This window comes from Glycine max, chromosome 8, assembly GCF_000004515.6.
Source record: "Glycine max cultivar Williams 82 chromosome 8, Glycine_max_v4.0, whole genome shotgun sequence".
Lineage (NCBI taxonomy): Eukaryota > Viridiplantae > Streptophyta > Magnoliopsida > Fabales > Fabaceae > Glycine > Glycine max.
The window spans coordinates 4,939,585-4,960,229 of NC_038244.2; the positions used below are offsets into that span (position 1 = coordinate 4,939,585).

Here is a 20,645-nt window from a genome sequence, read left to right on the forward strand (position 1 = left end):
TGTTCGCTGTGTATGATAAATACTTATTTTATATAATTAAAATTCATAATAAATATTTTATAGAATATTTAAATTATATTATATTTAAAATATGATATAAGATAATTTTTAATCAATAAATTTTTTATAATTTAATTTATCAAATATAAATAAAAGAAGATATATATATATATATATTTATAAAAGGATATAAGTTGATTTTAATTTATAAAAAATAATTTATTTATTTTATTTTCTTCTCCCATGAGTGCTTATAGAAAAATTTATACAAAGATAGCCTAAATATATTTGCTATCTCTCACCAAAAAAAGATTTGCAATCTCAAAAAAAGTGAAAACATGTGATTATTTCATTTAATAATTAAATAGTACAAATATCAATACAAATTTACATTATTGAAAATAATTAATTTCTTTTATTAATGAAGAAAAAATAAATAGCAGAATTACAAGTGAACAAAAACTGCAAAGCACATATATAATTACACAAGACAATAATATCATCGGACAACCTTTTAACTCAATGTCACACTAAGTGGAAGTTTTCTTCGCAAAAATATCAGACATTCACTTCTGGCACAGTGTAAAAAATATGAAACTTCCATTGAAAAGAATGAATTTGAGAATATAATGACTGAGGTTTTTGAGACAAAAAGAAATCTATTCTGATTGATAATCAGACTTGTAAATTATATTTGAAAAAAATGTCTTTTTTAATCAATGCGATGATATTATATCTCTTATCCCGAGAGAATTACATAAAGCATCTTGGCGTCCGATTTTACGTCACGAAAGTTACGGTTCCAACAAGATTTTGTGCATTGCACAGTGAGTAACATGTGATTTAGCAAAAATACGCATCAACTGCTTTGTCAGATTTATTTTCATTTGAATAAGTTACGACTAAAAGCAATGCATTATTAATTTAAGTTTTAAACTTAGCATGTGAGACGCAATTTGGACTTATTTTCCTTTTAATTTTCAGCAGTAAAGCAGTCCAAAATTAATTTGCACACTAGCTACATTAGTTGAGGTGAGGTTTTTACAAATAGAAGTCTATCATGAACACTACAAATTATGTCAATAAGTAGGATGTTATTGTTTTTCAAGTCTATTATTTTTTTTGGTTAATCAAAGTGTATTCTTTGGTCGAAATGAAGAACTAATCATATGAGAAATTAAAATTCATTTAAGAGATTATCTTCTCTTAATGAATATTTTTTCATATACTAGAACTAAAAATCAAATCCATAACCACATGTTCCACAGGATAAGATTATCTATCAACGATGTTAAATTTTTCAAATCTATTATTCCTATACTTCAATAGTGATTATAACATGATGCATTATCATCATAAAAAATACTTCACACGCCATTGCTACATTTTAACCTCTAGAGTTTGATATCACCATAAAGGCTTAAACTGTGTAGGACTTCCCACAAGAAATAAAAGTTATGTTACTGGTGTTAAATTACTATACATTTTGTGGTTCTCAAAAGAATTGAAGCATCGGAGTTGGAATGATGCTGTTCTACAAACTCTCTTACATTGGGATGTTTCCTATACATATATTGTTAGCTCTGCAATGAAAATGATAACTTCCTGAAATCTTTCAGAAGTTATGGGGGTTAGAGGAGCAAAATAAATGGGAAGAAGCCCTATTCAGGGTTCCTCAGTGGCAGTATGGGAAGAAGGGTTTGATTGGTCTACAATCATTGAGCTTTCTTCACTATGTTTGATAACTAAAACACCATTTCCTTCTAAATTCACAGCTTCATTTAGTTCATAATCTTGTTCTTCTGGATCTACTTCTCTTTGATTTCTAACTGATGAAGCTTGATCATTCTGATTCATTTCTGATAATTCAGCTTCTGGTGAAGTTGTTGCCGCCAGTACACGTGCTTCCCTCGAGACAGCAACTCTCACCTTACAATATAGACACATCAGTTTCTTCTGTTATGCAAGTTTCTATCACCGCAATAGCAGCCATTAAAAATTACAAAGAACAAATTAAAAAAATGGGGCCATAGTGCAAGTTATCCCATTTCAACCATATTTTAGCATTTACCCGAGCCAAATCATTGTTTTGAAGTACCTGCAACGGTTTCATAATATCTAATCCACGATCATCAGATTGGCCGATTCCTTCTTGAGCTTGGAGCTCCATGGAATCTCTAATAAGCTGACTCAAAAATGCCACATCATCAGACATCACACCAAGGCCTTTCAGCAACTTAGAACCCAGGTGCAAGCTAGTCTGCAAGAATAAAATATTTAGCCCCAGTTTCCGAGCATCAGGGGAGGGAAATAACTTTTTGACAGTACCTCTGCATTTTCCAAAATGGCATCCGTTGCACCTGCTTTCTTCAGATCTAAAAGATGCTTGAGATCACGAGCTCTGGCGTAGATTGGGATCTGAGAAATTTCATCACTAAGTATACTATTAAACCAAGAGAGAAGAGAACAAAATTAAAGGAAGATAAGAAACACATACAGTTACAAAATTTTATTAGACAAGTTACCACTAATATAAACCTAACATGTACAAGTCCTAGTGCATTAGATACCCTTTGCTTCTGTTTATGCTTTTGTGTGCACGTAAATTTGGGGTATGATGTAATGATGTATGCAAGAGATCTCCAATTACAGAATGATCAAGCTTCTTATGATAAATATTGGAGTCTATCACCATTCATTTTATAAACAAATGAAAACTAAGCTAGTCACATCATACTACCATGGTTGCTTTCAATTATAGAAACCCGTAATTTCTCCCCTATTGTGCACATACATTCTCTCACACACAACCAATTGAGATAAGGGGCTTGCACTGAGGGTAGGGGTGGGAAAAAGATTATTACTGCAGGAAAATTCAATTTTAGCCTCTGAACAGCTTCAATTGTCTTCTTCTTCCCAGTATACATAATCATGAAAGCTTTTGGAGAAGAGACACCGGCAGAGTGAAGAACATCTGGACGTGATCCGTCCCCATAGAGTACAGGAAAGCCAATTTTTCTAGCTGCCTGTTCAGTAGTTCAAAAGGGAAATAATAAATTAAAAGAAAGGTATATAAAAGAGATTGCAATATGAAGGGTAAGAAATGACATGAAATAATGCTTTCATTCTCTTAAAATAAAGAAAAGGAAAACATAAGAACAAAGAAACAAAAAATGATTGATGAGTCAACACTCAATTGGAACATTTATACTTGTATATCATGCTATTCACAAGATCAGTGAAATTTTATTTTTCAGAAAAAAGAAAACTGTGCATCAGGTGCAAATATAAAATAGAGAATTTGTCCATATAAAAAAGCTTGTCCTTTTATTCCATGCCTCGTGTAAGGCATCAGAGAGAATGTCTCAGCATCTAATTAATCCATACCAAATTACAGATATTCTAAACAGCAGATCTCTACTCAAGAATTTCAAACAATTCCTCAAAAAGGGAAAAGAAAAGGTTCTCATGCAGATACTGGTAGACAATAGCCACGCACAATGCTCAAATACACTGACCTTTACTACTGAGGGGTCAAGATCAAATGCCACGTAAGGCCATCCTACTTCATCACTATCTCCTCCTGAAGCTAATGGATTGGACAGGAAATTGGCAAGGACCTTTATATATGGAACAGAAGGATAAATTTTAGAAATGGGCAATATTAATGGCAGGTTTTACAATGTATTAATTGATCTACCTGGCCCATTTGTCCAAATCCAAGGATAACAACGGGTTCACTAATGTTGAAGTTAACCGTCTCAGAAACATTCTGTTTCTGCAAATAATTTAGTACTCAATGTAAACTTGCAGTTAAAATGAAATCACTGGCATAAGATTGTCACACATATAGTGAAGAAAATGTTCCATTTTGTTTTTTATATCCCATAGTTTCTCCTTTAACATCTTAAGTTGATTAAAGAATAATAGTTAAAAATGAATTGACGACTTGAAGCATATAATCCACAGGGCATGAATATGCATGATATTTTTTCTTTCAAATACACCAATAATTCATCATTGCTACTCACAATCCTTATATGCAAGCACATGTGTGTTTGTGTTTGTGTGCAAGTAACTGCCAAAACCGTAAATCTTACAGAAAAAGACATACATTCTCAGGGTCAAAATTTTCTTCAATAAAGCTAGCAGCCCTTCTTCCAGCTTCATTCAGAAATGGGGTTAATGCCATTGACAATACAACAACAATTATGAGCAGCTTGTTGAGCTCAAGGGGAAGCACCCCAAGCCTGCTTACAAGAAGCCACAAATTTTATAACTAAAAACAATCCCAATTTTCTAACTCAAATAACACCAATGCATCATATTGGATAATTACTTACCTATTAGCTAAAGAGAAAACAACAAATCCAAACTCGCCTCCTTGGGATAGAAGCAATCCTATTCTTACACTTTCTTTTAAAGTAAGCCCAACTCGAGGACCAATTGCAGTTATGATCAATGTCTTTATAACAATTAAACCTCCCAAGAGTGAAAGTACATTTGGCCACTCACGCAAAAGGAGCTGCAACAAAAAATAATAATTATAGAGGGGAAGAAATACATCTATCTATAGTTTCACAGTGGAGGGTGTGTAAATTTCCTAATTTCATGCAAACAGCAGGTTGTTAAGGATATCTTATTATATATTCCTTAATTCATGGATCTAACAAAGTTTATATTCATTAAACTTCATAAATTCATGGATCCAATTGCACGAAAACAGATAAATCACTCACATGGGTGTCATTCAGATTTCAGTCGAGGATTGTTTTTAATAGAATAACACAATGGGTGGCAGGTGAGTATCCTCACTTCAAGCTAACACAAGGCAATTACTATTTACTATGATTTGGATTTATCCAATTTACAACTTCAGTATGTTTTGATTTACAAAAATGTGATAAGCACCCAAGCACTAGGGAAATCCTCCCTTAGCTCTTAAGGGCAAAGAACCAAGCACTTAAATACTCCATCAAACATCTCATACTACTCGATGTGGGACTTAGACACCCCATAATACCCAATACCTATCAGAAAGTTACATCGCAGCCAGGTGATCAAAATTTTGGGCCTATATAATATCTAGTTTGATGAATCTGAAATCAAAGTTTGCATATATGCACAGACACAACAGAAAAATTAACATAATAGCCATGCTTAGAAAATCTAAAAACCATGCTACATATATCATAAATGATATCATATTAACCTGCATGTCGATTGAAGTTCCCGTAGTTAGAAAAAACAACCCAAGAAGCAATCCTCTAAATGGTCTTATGTCAGCTTCAATCTGGGTCCTGAAGTTTGTCTCTGCTAAAATTGCTCCAGCTAAAAAAGCCCCAAGCTGCATTATGATATTTCATACAATTGTCAAGTTAATATTCAATTTAATGATTCTCCACAATCCCAAATTAAAATCCTAAGCATTGGAAAATACGGAACCGTGTCACTAAATCCCAAATTCTGTGTGACTAGTGAAGTCCCAGCAACAGTCAGCAAGCAAAGAGCAACAAAAGCCTCAGAGCTCCTTGTATCTGCAACAACCTGAATTTGACCAACATTTTACTGCCTAGCACATATCAAAAATGAGTTTGGACACATTTTATTTTTTTGGATAAAAATCTTTCTTGAAATATATGTGATACAGACCTCAAAAACTCTTCTGAGAATGTACTTTGCCCCAAGTGAAAGCAGACCCAATCCACCTAATGCCTTTAAACTTTCTTGAGCAAGCATGGGCCAAATACTTCCCTCAGTTATATTCTAGAATGAAAAATAATAAAGCATAGGATGAAGAATGAGTGCAAAAGTTGATGCGTCATGCATCTGATTATCAAATAACCAAATTTTTAACCTCAAATTTACAGTAAGTAAAAAAAGAATAATCAGGACATTATTGTAACTAGGATCAACCCAACGACAAGTGAGGCCTAAAGAAAATTTTAAGAAAATATTTTTACTTTAAATGAGAGAATCATATGTTGGGCCTTTTTGCCAACATATAGGACCTTCTTTAAAAAAAAATGTGGCATTTTTTCTTTATAAAAACTAAAGGTAGATAACTTTTTGTTGGTGGGCCTAAAGCAATTTTGCATGTATGTCAAAGTGGTAGGTGGGCCACAAAATAGTTGATGACCAGAAAATGTTAACCATAACTCAAAGAATGATAAAGAGCTCTACTATTATCTCAAACTGTTAACTCCATTAGTTTATAAAGAAGTAACCAGAAAGGCAATATGTGAAATTAAAAATAGCAATAGTTTACATCTCACCTGGCTCTCTAGTATTGGAAGTATGACTAAAAGAGGGACAACGGCCAAATCCTAGAATAGCAAGCAGAAAAGGAACAAAGTTAATTATATCAAAGCTTTTCTTTACTGATATCTTATTTATCAATATACAAAATCAGAAGATATCAATAGGTAACTTATATACAAAATGAGTTCTAACAACCACATTTTCCTTTTATAAAAAATTGCATACTTGGAGAATGAGACTGTAACCTAGTAAGAGTTTAAGACAAAAACCTGCAAAAGAAGTATTCCAAGAGTTGCTGAGCCAAATCTTGTAGGAAGCTCACCTCTCTCTGCAAGAAGCTACAAATATATGCATATATGCTTGATAAGTTACATTATCCATATTTAGTGTCACTCACATATCACAATGGACTCATGCATGGGGAACACCTAAAACCATTAAAATAAAGCAGAATTAAACTTATTTTGACCACGATTTCTTTTCAATGCAGTACACAAGATGATAATAGCATATAAAAGAACAGGGAAGGAAAAAGTTTACAACCCAAGAGATTGCATACTAGAAGCAAAAGGAACAAAATGATGTGGCAGGGCTAGAGGAGGAAAATGACATAGTCACTAACTAGTACTACTAAATCAATATTATCTTAAAAAAAAATGAATGGGATCCATAACAAAATCACTGGATTGTAAAGGAGGGAAGGAAAGACACAAAGAATTCCAGCTATCAAAATTAGCTATATTTTTTATTGTATTAAGTACAAAAAATAACAACCACAAGCTTTTCTGCCGAGACTTTTCTCCAAAACTTACATGGTATGTTGGAATGTGAATACCTTCATAAATATTTTATAAAAGCATGAATGTGTTTGTCAGATCTGTCAATAGTCATGAAATTATATTTATTTTTGTTAGTTACGTGCATTGTTTTTCTTTTAATGCATAAAAATGGTTCCTATTTATTGGAAATATGAAAAATAAAATTAGTAGTGAAAAATATTAGTTGCATAAGTCAAAACAAGGTGATATTGATACATCAAGGTACTATTCATACATCAATAAAGTGATATATAAGTATAATTAGTATAGATACAACTCAAGGTATTATTGATGCATCAACATTGTCTTTGTGTCTTTCATGTAAACAAGGTGCAGAAATTATCCTTGTTTATCTTCAATTATAAATAGACATTCAAAATAAACAAATACCTGTAAAACAAATGCAGAAGATGACAGAGAGAGAGCAGCACCAATCACTACAGCTTCATCGACACTTCTGATGTTCACCTATGAATATGATTTCAAAATAAATTAAAGATTAAAGCAGTGAAGCCTCTTCAAGTTTTATTGATATTATACCTTTTCATATCTAGCTATGATTAATTATCTTTGTAAGCAAACAATCATCTTAAAAGACTAAGCTGTTAGATGCAAGTCTACAAATGGTTTTTATGTGAAACATGTCCCCAAATGCAAAAGCCATTCAAGTGTGGAAAAAACACATGGCCACTTGACTTTGAGCAAAAACTATAATTTAATTAGAAGAATAGGGTAGTAAGGAATGAACTCCATAGTCCATGTCCTACTAAGTGAGATCAGCTACATGGATCAAGCCATGTCATTGGGGCTCTATCAAACACCACTTTGAATAAGGATTTAATTACTAATGTAGAGCATAAAGGATTATCTAATATCTGGTCAACTAGGACCTTGTAGAATGTATAGGAAGTGGGAGCCACATCCTAAAGGCTAAAGTTTTAGGCAAGTGTCTGTAGCAATTTATTTCAGCATTTAGAAGCTTCACTATCAAATTTCGCATTTGAAAGTGTCTGTACTCTGCATGCGTGCATTCTGTCTGTCTGTCTCTCACCAGAATGACTGTAATTTATAATCAAGAAAAGGTACAAACATGAAACTAAGAACAAAATATTTAGATATGGAAAACTTACCAGATCAGGCCTAGAGTGGAAAAGGAATTCCAAAATTTTTGTTCCAACAGCTCCATTTGGAGGAAGTTCAAAAGCAGTAAATGCTAAAGTAGACAGTACAACCTTCAAAAGTGTTTTTAAATATTGAAGAAGAAATTAGTACTTTCCTTACAAGTTCTAGAACAATTTATAAAGAATAAACAACTAAATATAATAATCCAATGGTAAGAGCCATCATCTATGATAAGTTTATAATAATCTTTAGCATAGATGAAGCTAACCAATGAATAAAATGAATGAAATGGCCTAAGAAATTTTCTTTGCACAACCATTATCACACCCAAAGTGTCATACCTGAGTCAATCCCATCCCAAAAGCATATTTTGCAAGAGCTTTCAGACGAGCAAGTGAAAGCTCTAAACCCATCTCAAACAGCTGAAAAGAGACAAACATTACTTCAGAGTAATTATACAACATGTTTATCAGAAATTTTGGTGTGGATTATCACCATGAAAATAATATAGGTTATTCATACTTATATTTTAGACTTTTAAAAGGTTCTTCCATAACTTCCAATCATATTTTAATGTGCATGATACCTTATCATACAACAAATATGAACATAAAAGCGATTAGGATCAAACAATGTTACTGTTGATTTTTTTTTAAGAAAAAGGTTAATAAATATGAATTTCAGGAGCTTTTAGAAAATAAAAGCAGTCAATACAGTAAATATTATGGCTGTCACTTGAATTAAGAATTTTCATGAAATGGAGTAATAAAAAAAGGCTAATACCTAGGAGTTTTGGATTGTTAGTTTTTACAAAATAGAGCAATAACATGCTAAAATATGTTTATAAATCAAAGTTTCAATGATTCATTTGAGGGTGACAAACAAATGGGGAAAAAAAGAAAAGAAAATAACCAGAGTAGCTGCAATGATGTATCTTACCAAGAAAAGGATCCCCCATTCTGATAAAGCTTTGACATCTGTAAGGTTTCTAATTAAACCAAACTGATTCAGTACCACACCAGCACAGAAGAAACCAAGTATCTGAAAATAACAACCATTAAATTTATTTCAATTATTAATATAAGAAAGTAAATAGATAACACTGATTGTAATTCTACTATGATCTGTGTGAGATTCAACGTGCATATTTAAATATTAAGTAGCTTAAGATATTTATTTTTAAAATTTAAAATCAATTCAAACTAATTTATGCAGTACAACAATTAGTTTCAAATTTCAATCAACTACAAATCTAGACTTTTCCAGTAATAGAATCATCGTAAATTCATAGAATAGTAAAGCTCACTTCAAATTTTGTTTATTAAGTACAATGGTCACAACACATATAATATTGATCACTGATGGGAATCAATTCATACGCAAACTCCAAAACCAATATTTGCAAAAATAACTTGAAGATCAAGACTTCTGATTAGTTATTTCGGTGTATAATAAGTGAAACTGAATGACAACAGATATTGATTTTGCTGTATATCGTAGTATGTCCAATCTATAGCAATTCAAATTATCATCAAAACTTAAGTTGAGCATCCTTCTCATTCTTGATGCTTGTGTTTGTCTCATTTACTTAAAGAATGCCTTAGTCCATTTTAATTAGTCAAACTAATGCAGGAATTTACCAAAACTAATACAGAGCATTACATGGTAATGAGTGATGGTTATGATTATTGAGATGAGAGATTATCATAATTTCAAGAGCATAACTCAAGAAAAGAAAGAAAATCAAGTAAACTCCAAGAACTTCTTACAGGACTGGCTTTAATTGACTTGAATGTAGGCACAATTAAGACGGTCACAGCCAAGAAAGTAAGAGTATCCAATCCTAAATCATGGATGACTTCAACAGCACCAGCAACATCATATGCTACATTTGTTTGTAGCCGTTCCCAACGCGACTTACACAATCCTCTCCATGATGGAACATTGAGAGGAGACCTTTTAAAGAATTTTTCTGACACACACGTCCTATGAAATATCCCATGACTAGCACCATGTGGTAGTAGTGGCACTTGCTTTTTAACTGAGTAAAGCATGAAAATAGAATTTCTATAAACTCGTGAAATGGCATGGGAGTAACCCGGACTCTTCTGTTTGGTAAGGTCATATCCCTGCAAGGAAATAATATTGCAAAGAAAATTTCAGAACGAGCAACAACTTTCTTAATATGGATTAGATTATGCAACAAGCTGATTTTACTGTTTAACTAAGTCAATACTAAATTCCCAGTTCCTAGCTTCTTAAGGGGTGTATGAATTGACTCTATTTTTGAATATAAACAGGATTTAGCTACAACTTCAAAGTTTAAGCATCTTCAATTTCTATATTACTACATTTTCTTGAAGGGAAATGTAGGAAAGATGAAAGGGAAAAATTCTTGCAGCTGATATCTGCATGAGAAATGCAAACAACACATCACACTCCTTCTAATCGGCTAAAATCTATTGGAAATAACAAATTTGTGTGCTCTCACTACTTATTTAAAGATTCTCACTCGTGATTTTGTAATTTCTAATAAATTTTAACCAACAACAAAGATTCTCACTGTGTTGCTAACACTACATAGCAAAATCAACCAAACCCATATCTGCATGACTCAAAGTCTCAAACTTTTTTTTATTGGCAAATGTTAGTTGTTAGATTTTAGTTAGTGGGCATTCGAACCCACGACATCTCCCCCCTCCCTTCTCCCTTCACCAGTCTCAAACTAACCCAACAATGATAACATACGAAACTGTAAAAAACACAAGAAGAGATGTTGTTACCTTAAAGCTTTGGCACCAAGCTAAAGACTCCAACATAATGAAAGTGCTCATGAAACAATGAAACCCAACTTGGGAAAGCTCATTTGTGTTTGTTTGTGCCGGTTATAGACACACCCAGATGGAATTTGAGTAATGATGAAAGAAAGCAAAAGAAAACAATCGATCTTTAGAGTGTTCTGTACTTCGCTGCCTCAGAAAATAAAGGTGGATAAAGGCACACGTACACGTAGGAAGCTGTGAAAGGTAGAAAACTATGCTGAAAATGAAATCGCCGTAGAGAGGATTTGGACGAGCTTTGAAATTTAGGAGTATTAATTTAGATAAATTATAAGTGTTTGTGAATGGTTGGCGACCACAACAATTCTGGTTTCACTTGAGTCTGATGTGGTTTTCGTGGATCACAAACGATGTTCAGATTTTTCAAGTCAGACAGATACATAATCTCTACGTGGCGACTGCTTTTATTCCCCATTTCATTATCGGAAAGTAAAAATTTATATTAAGGTAAACAAAATATACCCTACCAACAAATGTTAACAACTGTTAGGACCAGTGATATAATACTTAGTGTTGAATTCTGGCTTTGTCTAAAGAATACATCACCTTCTCAGAAAAATATTCATCTCCTATATCAATATTATTGTAAGCAGCAAAATGTTTTTAAGAAAAAAAATATTAAATCGATATATGTGTGATGCACATGTGTACTTTTTTTATTTTTGTAATTATTTTAAAGTTTTTCATTTTATAATATTATTTCCTCATTTATTATTATTATAACAATTTATTATAGTATATATTTTTATTATGTTTATTTTCTAATATTTTTTATTATTTTATATTTTAGACTATTATATTATTAATATAATAATTCTTTTAAATTTTCTTAAGATTATAGAGTTAGTTTAACATTATTTTTATCTTTTAGTATTTTGATTAATATTGTTTATATTCATTATTAGTGTTATTTTATTTACTTTATATATGTTGAAGATTATAATAAATTAATATACATAAATATATAATTGTTATATTATAAATATTAATCAATATTTTATGATATTTTTTTAAAAGAATACAAGATATTTTAAATATTTGTTAAAATATTATTTCACTATTATTAAGAGATGATTATTTTTACTCTAGATAATTCTAATTTTAAGATTATTTTAATCTTAATTGATAGGATTTCGCTTTTAGTGAGCATGGAAAGACATGTGTGAAAAGTTATCTTTGTTGGTGCTAATGGAACTCAAAATATGGGTAGGAAGCGTATAGTGATATTGATATCACAACAATAGTAGTGTCATCTCTCTTTAGTGAAGTACATCTAATGGTCCATTAAGCCGAACTCCTTCGAGATTCTAGAACGTCTGATCTATCTTCAAAAAGCATAACATACAAAAGAAAACATAAAGGTATAGAGTGTGAGGTTGTGTTCCTTTGCTATCATTTTTATGGAAAGAATCGAGATGTTTTCTAACTCCAACACATAAGCAAAACATATATAATCCATCCTAGAGTTCAAGATTTATCTATTCATAGCGACCATCATCGATCATCGTCATCATATGAGGAGTAAGTATATATCTTATACAAACTCATAATACACTTATATCAATAATCATCATCTCGTTATGTGTAATCAATCGGATGAATTCCTACAAGAGATATATACCCTCCTCACCATCACAAATAGCTTGGCATCTATGGAGGTGAGCGAGCTAGAACTATTGGTCCCAACAAGTGGGTTGGCACCATTTACCCTTTAACCCATGAGACTAATTTTGCAGAGTTTATTTATCACAAGGGTTAAAACAACATGTGAAAGTTCAATATTGTCACTGTTTGCACCCTCCATAATTATTAATAGTGTCCCAGATTAGTGGCAGCAAACTATTTTTGGTCTCACCTCCTTTACTACTGTACATACCCTCCTGACAGAATTTTTGTTTCTTTAATTTTCTAGGCCCAAAATATCTATCCTACATCCTTACTCCTAACCCAACAATCATTCAACATATCTCATGATTAAAAAAAAAACATATCTGAAATCATATCCAAATAAATCAATTAACTCGTTTAATTAATTGATCAAATTAAAATAACACACCAATTAAATATCATAAACAAAATCAACATTTACACTCTAAAATCTAAATAAATCAAGCCATTCTCATACAATACAACTATCATAAAAAGGAATAAGAAATTTTAAAATCAATAAATCATCCAAAATCAATTGTCATGCCATCATTTAACCTCATGTTATTAAAATCTAATAATATTTATTGTAAGATAAATGAAAAGATCAAAATTATACCATTGTAATACTTAGATAATCTAATTTGTGAAATTGGATCTGAAAGATCATAAGTATAATCAAGTCAAATCAAAACTTAAAAATAAATTTGATCTTGAAAAGAAAGTAAAAAAAAGAATTAAAAAGTAAGACAATTTGTTAGATTGTCCGATAAAAGATAAAGAAAAATAGAATAAGATAAAAAAAATTATTTTCACTTGTTTAGTTGTATAGAAAGTTAGAGGACAAGAAATATAATATAAAATGACATAAATAATCTAAATAAAAAATGGAGTATATTATAAATAAAGATATAGTGTTATTGATTTTTTTTTCATTCTTCCTCGCCCAATCTTTCCTTATTGGTTCAGTATATTGGAAAACTTAAGATTGAATATTTATCTGTTTTAGTTATATAAAAAAATGAACTTATATACTTACTTATCATGAAATAAACACTCTTGCATGTCATCTTCTAACAAACATTATAAAAGATTGATTTAGTATATTAGGAAATTTAAAATTGAATATTTATCTGTTTGATTTAGTTAGAAGAAGAAAAAAAAAAGATATGAACTTGCATACTTATCATGAAACAAACACTCTTAATCCTTCTAACTAACAGGTAGGTACCGTAAAAGATCGATTCAATATATACTTAATTCCTTAATCCCTTAACTGTTTTATCATGAAGTAAGAAAATAAAGATAAGTAAAAGATACCTATTTCAAAATTCAAATCCCGTATTTTTGGTGAAACGAAATATAGTTTCTTTTCCTAATTTTTTTTAAAAGTTTCTGGTCAAAGAAATTAGGTTGAACAAGTAGAAGATTAGTGATAAGATAAAAAAAAAAAAAGATAATTGAGCTTGGTCCAAAATATAGTTGTTAAAGAATGGGTCGGTGTGTTAGAGAGCGTGTGGAGACAAGTCGCACACCATGATCTATCCCATAATCCCATATTAATATAAACCCAACCTCACTTTTTGGTTGGTCAAACAAAGCGCACCCATTTTCTCATTCAAAAACTCTTATTATTTTTCACTCCTTCCTACACAAATTCCCATGGCGGCCCTCGGTAGATCCTCCGCTGCCGCCACCACCTCCCTCTCCTCCTCCTCCGCCCGATTCCGCCGCTCCCTCCACCTACCGCCTTCCCAACTCTCCTTCCCGCGCGCGCGCTTTTCCGTCAACGCCACGTGCCCCTTCTTCTCCGATAACAATGGCAATAAGATTTCCCTTCCCCAAGACGTCGTCGCTTCCAAACCCTCCCCTCTCGAGTTGCTCAAAACTTCCGCCGCCGACAGTAAGTCCTCATTCCTCTCCCTCCATTCACAAATTCTGAAAATTCATTTTTTATCCGTTTCATTTGATTGATAAATATTAAATAATGCATCACAGAATGTGGAGTTAAAATTGAATTGCTTTGATTTGTTTTGTGTTATTAGGATATACGAAGGAAAAGAGTAGCATTATTTGCATAGGGCTGAACATTCACACTGCTCCCGTTGAGATGCGTGAGAAGCTTTCCATTCCAGAATCGCATTGGGCTCAGGTCATCAAGGACCTTTGCGCTTTGAATCACATCGAAGAAGCCGCGGTTCTCAGCACGTGCAATCGCATGGAAATCTATGTTGTGGCTCTCTCTCAGCACCGTGGTGTTAAGGAGGTTACTGATTGGATGTCTAAGGTATGTCGAGAGCTTTATGTTCTTTTCTGAATTTTCTCTTCTAATGGGATAAAGAGAAAAAGAAAGCAAAATGGGATAAAGAGAAAAAGAAAGCAAAATTTGATAATTATAATTTAGCTTCTCTCTACACACAGTTAGCCTTTCATGACATATATGCCCTTGACTATAATTTTATGCCCTTGACTATAATTTTATATTGATGAGACCACTTTAATATTTTGGCTAATAAAATAATGGTCCTAACTCATATATATATATATATATATATATATATATATATATATATGTGTGTGTGTATGACCCAAAATTGCCAACCATTTGCCTTAGGACATTGATTGCTTAGAGCTTTGGTTAAAGAACTGAAAAGAGAAAGTATTTATTGAAGAAATAAGAGAAGAGCGTAAAAAAAGTTATGGATAAGGCAATTTCACGCATTCTAATTTTTTTTTTCTCCTTTTAGTTCCTTAACTAATGCCCTAAGAACATTGGTTAACATTTGTCAAACTTAATTACTTAATAGTTTGGTCCCTGAACATATGTTAATATTATCACTTAGGTCACATCAGTTGGACTAACATGATTGACGGATTGTAATCCCAAGGACTTTTTTTATGAGTTTTTAGTTTCAGGGATTAGGATCATGGACGAAATAGGTGATTTACCCATGCTAAGTTCTTGTTTTTGTTTGGAAAGGAAAACTCATGGTTGTGTTTTTTGTTTAGGTGAGTGGGATTTCAATACCTGAGCTTCGGGAGCACCAAGTTTTGCTGTATAACGCGTACGCCGCGCAGCATCTATTTGAAGTGGCGTCAGGGCTTGACTCACTTGTTCTTGGGGAAGGTCAAATTCTTGCTCAGGTGAAGCAGGTTGTGAAAGCTGGACAGGGAGTGCCTGGTTTTGATAAGAAAATCAGTGGTTTGTTCAAGCAGGCGATATCGGTTGGGAAGCGGGTTAGAACCGAGACTAACATTTCATCTGGATCAGTTTCTGTAAGCTCGGCTGCTGTGGAGCTTGCACTGATGAAGCTACCGGATTCCTCCTTTGCTGATTCTGGAGTGTTGGTGGTTGGTGCTGGGAAGATGGGGAAGCTTGTGATTAAGCATTTGGCTGCCAAAGGTTGCAGAAAGATGGTTGTTGTTAACAGGACTGAAGAGAAAGTTAATGCCATTCGGAAAGAGTTGAAGGATGTTGAGATTCTGTTTAGACCAATTTCAGATATGCTGGCGTGTGCTGCCGAAGCTGATGTGATCTTCACCAGCACGACGTCTGAATCATCGTTGTTTTCTAAAGAGAATGTGCAGATGCTTCCTCTGGTTAGTCATGGGAGAAGGCGGCTTTTTGTTGATATATCTATTCCTAGGAATGTGGAACCGAGTGTCTCGGATCTGGAGACTGCACTTGTGTACAATGTGGATGATCTGAAGGAAGTTGTTGCAGCTAACAAGGAGGACAGGCTTCAGAAAGCTGAGGAAGCCCGAGGAATTATACTAGAGGAGTTGAATAAATTTGAAGCGTGGAAAGACTCTCTGGAAACTGTTCCTACTATTAAGAAGTTTAGAGCTTATGTTGAGAGGATAAGAGCCTCTGAGATGGAGAAGTGTTTGTCGAAGATGGGCCCTGATGTCTCAAAGCAACACAAAGATGCAATTTATGCCCTTAGTATGGGTATTGTGAATAAGCTACTTCATGGTCCCATGCAGCACCTAAGGTGTGATGGGAAAAATGATAGTAGTCTGAGTGAAGTACTTGAGAATATGCGCGCCCTTAACAGAATGTATGATCTTGAGACAGAAACTTCCTTGATCGAAGAAAAGATCAGAGTCAAGATGGAACGGGTTCAGAAGTAGATTCTTCTTCAATTGGTTTAGTTTTATTTGATTACTGTGGGGGCTGCAATCCTCGCCATTTTGTACACTACAGTAGTTGATTGAGGCCCTTTGAAGGCTAATTTTTTTCAATTATTTTTAACATTATAAGTAATTGAATTCAACATGTTATATTTTTCTCAATGAGCTTGATATAGAGCAGTTGTAAATTCATGATCCTCTTGACAACAGATGATTCTTGTATTTTTAATAACATCAATGTTAGAGTGGAGTATAAGTGAGTCAAACAAGTAGTGTGTATTTGATTCTCGGTTTTGATCTCTTATCCTGTTTATCTTTTAGTCATGATTTACCTAAGAAACAAGTTATAGTGTAAAATACACTATCAATTGTTTCTTATAAAAAGGACTAGAGATAGTAACCCCTTGCCGATTGTTATAGGAGACTTTCATGATAATTGCATGAGTGCTGGGTATTCTGTAATTAATTAACACTCTTGAATACACGTTTTTACTTCATTATCTTCGTCAAAATCTGTGCTTTTTCAGTACTACCAGTTTCAATATGCATATCTTCATTCTCAACTCAAACTCCGGTTGGCTATCGGCATCTGGTTCCGTTGTTACTGGTAATATGTCAGTGTTGTATTTTCAACGTGTGTGCTCTTTCAGTCTTTCCCATATTTTAAACTCTATAACCATTCTATACTTCTTAAATACCAAAGATGCATAACAGTGCTACAGTGGATCACAAGACTCTATATCAAACCATTATTGGATTGCCAGAGCACCTAACAGAAAACAACAAAGGGATTTTGTCCATAAATGGCTTGCATTTGCCGTCCATGCTTGTGTATCGGGATTTCAGTTGAAATCTTCCAAATTATGATTTAGGCACGCGTTTGCTCAAACCATGGTAGGAACCTTTCCTACAAAATCTAAAACTCACCTACTGGTTCAATGACAATCAATTTCCTTTTCAGTCTTGTGCACGTGGAGAATCAATATTTTTAATATCAGTTACCAAATTTTGGTTATAGTCAAACTAATAGACACAAAATATGACCTGCACATACCAATGCCTAATGGTCGGCAAGGATCTTAATTTCCAAAACCATAAAAAGATAGAGACACTAGATGACACTGACAGTAGTGTTAAACTGTAACCAAATCCAACAATAATAAACATGTATTATAATTTTATTAATTTTTACGATAATTACTTATAGCATCCATAATACATGATTGTTTAAATAAATTGTTTATCTTAATTTTGCAAATCTTATAATGTCATATAAACTGAAACATTCTAAAAAAATCACTTCAATATCAAGTTGTTAAAATGAGTATTTAACTTAATTTTGTGATCTTATAATCCATTAAATTTTTTCCTTTCGAACATTTTTTTAAACAATTTTTAAGCAATGATGCTTAAATAAACAGTCGGATCATGTACTTCAATGGTAATTTTTTTTATTAAGTAATGTTACTTAATTTGAAGCAACTCTCAAAGACAATGATGTTAAATATGACCTTAAGAGTCAAATCAACAATGTTTTTTGATTGGTTTATAGGGTAAGTTTTTAATAACTTGTGTAATGTTTAATCTTTTTTATTATACAAATTATTAAAATTAAGTCTGTAATTTAAATTATAGAACAACGTTAAAAATACTTGAATTATGCACCAAATCTTGACTTTTTTGTAAAGCTAAACTCTAATTGACTTTAAAAAAACTCTAGCTGACTTTAATGTTCTCATGTTTCACACTTCCCATGGATAAAAGGGTAGAAAGGTAGCACACAAGCGAGTTGACGCCGCAAGTTGGATTTCTGACTGAGTGACACAAAAATCAACCCTTCTCCCATTTTATTTTTCCCAATTGTTATATTTTCAAGTCATTCTCGCCTTTGATTAAGGACTTAAGGTGGAACGAATACAGAAATGTTGACTTTGATGCTCACATTGTGAACAGATCATTGCAATCCATTTTTACCTCCAAGGTTTAATTGATCTTGGAGATAGCATTATAAATTAATCTAGTGAGCCTGATGCAACTACACTAATATCTCACTTAACTCTTGGAAATGCATCATATTCTGGAAGCTATGAGGGTTATATAAACCTATAGCATGCTCTCACATGGATCTCTGCCAACCAGAAAAACTTGTCCAGAACGGTTCTGCCATGTTCACATCAATCAATTACGATGTTATCAAAAAGTGGTGTGCAAATATTTTAAGTGTCTATGCTCCATACTGTCCAGCAGAAGCCACAATTGGACCATGCAGACAGGTCTTTTTTTGATGAGTTTGTGAATATCTCTATATATTTTAAGAGTGTAGTACAGCTCTGACAGTTGCGTGTAGGGATAGTAACGGGTAGATTCTGGGTAAAGTCCTATAATACTGGTTTTGTGTGTTTGAAAAAATATTCATATCCACAGTTTACTTATATATAAAATTAATGAATAAAAAACATATTAATTAAAAATTAGTACAGGTAAATTGAAAATTCACTCTCAATATAATTCAAAATAACATTAAAAGCATTCACATATAATATTAAAAGTAAGTAAATATAACATAATTCGTCCAAACTTTAAGTTATAAATAAATAGCATCATAAAGATAATCGTTTCAGCATAATGATTCTAAAAGTTAATGTTCTAATTGTTTAACAAAATTTTTAATTAAACCTGAACATCATGTGGCGACGATATTTTTTAAGACCTATCAACAAAGTAATAAATTTATACATAAAAGTAAATAATAATCTAATATTTTTAAATAGAGTGAATCAAATATAATATAATGTATGTTAAATCTAATAACATCATTCTACACAAAATAATATTTGGGATAACCAAAATGTTATTTGAAAACATAGGCATAATATTGGCATCAACATAAAAGTGTTAACATGAAATTTACAAACCAAAATCATGGTTGTATTTCACTTTTCCAACATAAAAAAGTGCTTATGTGAAATAAAATCAATATGACACATTCTTAGTCTAATAACCTCAATTACGACATTAACACTTGAATTAAAAAACATGAATCTTGACTTTAAAATACCAATTGAATTAGAAAATATAATTATTTTTTTACACAGAAATATATGTATAATATAAATTATTTACTTTGGTAACATATTTTGCTTACATTAATATGTAATATATATGGGATGTGCAGGACGGGACAGGGTGGTTATTATAATACCCATACCCACACCCACACCGATCCCTACAAAAATTTGTGAATAAATACACACCCTCATCCTTAGCCTCAATAAATAAGTAATTACTCTCCCTAGTTGTGGATATTATTGCGGGTGCCCATAGAATCTTGGGGTCTATTTTACCATCCCTAGTTGTGTAGTTTGAATATACTACTATTATATAAACATGCTTACTAAATTCTCTTTTACAATATGACCACATCAATGGATAAAATTGGGAGAACATGTTTAAATGAAATCATTTGTAAGAACTAGGATATATATACTAGCTGTGTTTAGAATGGTACTACCTCTAGTCCTATATATATAAAACATAAGATAACTCATCAAAAGAACTAGGATATATATACTAGCTGTGTTTAGAATGGTACTACCTCTAGTCCTATATATATAAAACATAAGATAACTCATCAAAATCAATGAAAGTGATTAAATTAATTGTTTTAAATTAATATTACTATAAATTTAATTCTTATTCTAAAAATACCCTTAAGTTTAAATATTGTGAGTGATAGTCAAATTTAATATTAGAACTCATAATCCAATAAGTGAATGTCTAGTAAATAATATTAAAAATAAATTAGAATTATAAAAAAAATTTA

The 20,645-nt window shown here is 32.2% G+C and overlaps 2 protein-coding genes across 3 annotated transcripts; one reads left to right on the top strand and one right to left on the bottom strand.

The window, feature by feature from the left end:
- Window positions 1–1,436: 1,436 nt before the first annotated feature.
- Window positions 1,437–11,429, bottom strand: LOC100806734 (K(+) efflux antiporter 3, chloroplastic). 2 transcript variants are annotated; one of them, XM_003530953.5, is made up of 19 exons: window positions 10,985–11,427; window positions 9,971–10,330; window positions 9,141–9,242; window positions 8,543–8,623; window positions 8,210–8,311; window positions 7,470–7,547; window positions 6,531–6,599; window positions 6,276–6,326; window positions 5,653–5,766; window positions 5,446–5,547; window positions 5,213–5,347; window positions 4,344–4,525; window positions 4,115–4,250; window positions 3,701–3,778; window positions 3,519–3,620; window positions 2,865–3,026; window positions 2,329–2,418; window positions 2,099–2,260; window positions 1,437–1,929 (listed from the first exon to the last, which is right to left on the bottom strand). In XM_003530953.5, exons 1-19 carry the CDS (start codon window positions 11,033–11,035, stop codon window positions 1,666–1,668), a joined length of 2,421 nt encoding a protein of 806 aa, XP_003531001.1. In that variant the 5' UTR covers window positions 11,036–11,427; the 3' UTR covers window positions 1,437–1,665. The 2 variants fall into 2 exon arrangements, 1 of the variants encoding a protein (XP_003531001.1); XR_005892525.1 differs by lacking the exon at window positions 1,437–1,929 and having other exon boundaries at window positions 2,117–2,260; window positions 2,795–3,026; window positions 10,985–11,429.
- A 2,837-nt stretch (window positions 11,430–14,266) lies between these two features.
- Window positions 14,267–17,072, top strand: LOC100777511 (glutamyl-tRNA reductase 2, chloroplastic). Its single transcript, XM_003532537.5, has 3 exons — window positions 14,267–14,591; window positions 14,734–14,975; window positions 15,698–17,072. Exons 1-3 carry the CDS (start codon window positions 14,351–14,353, stop codon window positions 16,820–16,822), a joined length of 1,608 nt encoding a protein of 535 aa, XP_003532585.1. The 5' UTR covers window positions 14,267–14,350; the 3' UTR covers window positions 16,823–17,072.
- The last annotated feature ends 3,573 nt before the right edge of the window (window positions 17,073–20,645 follow it).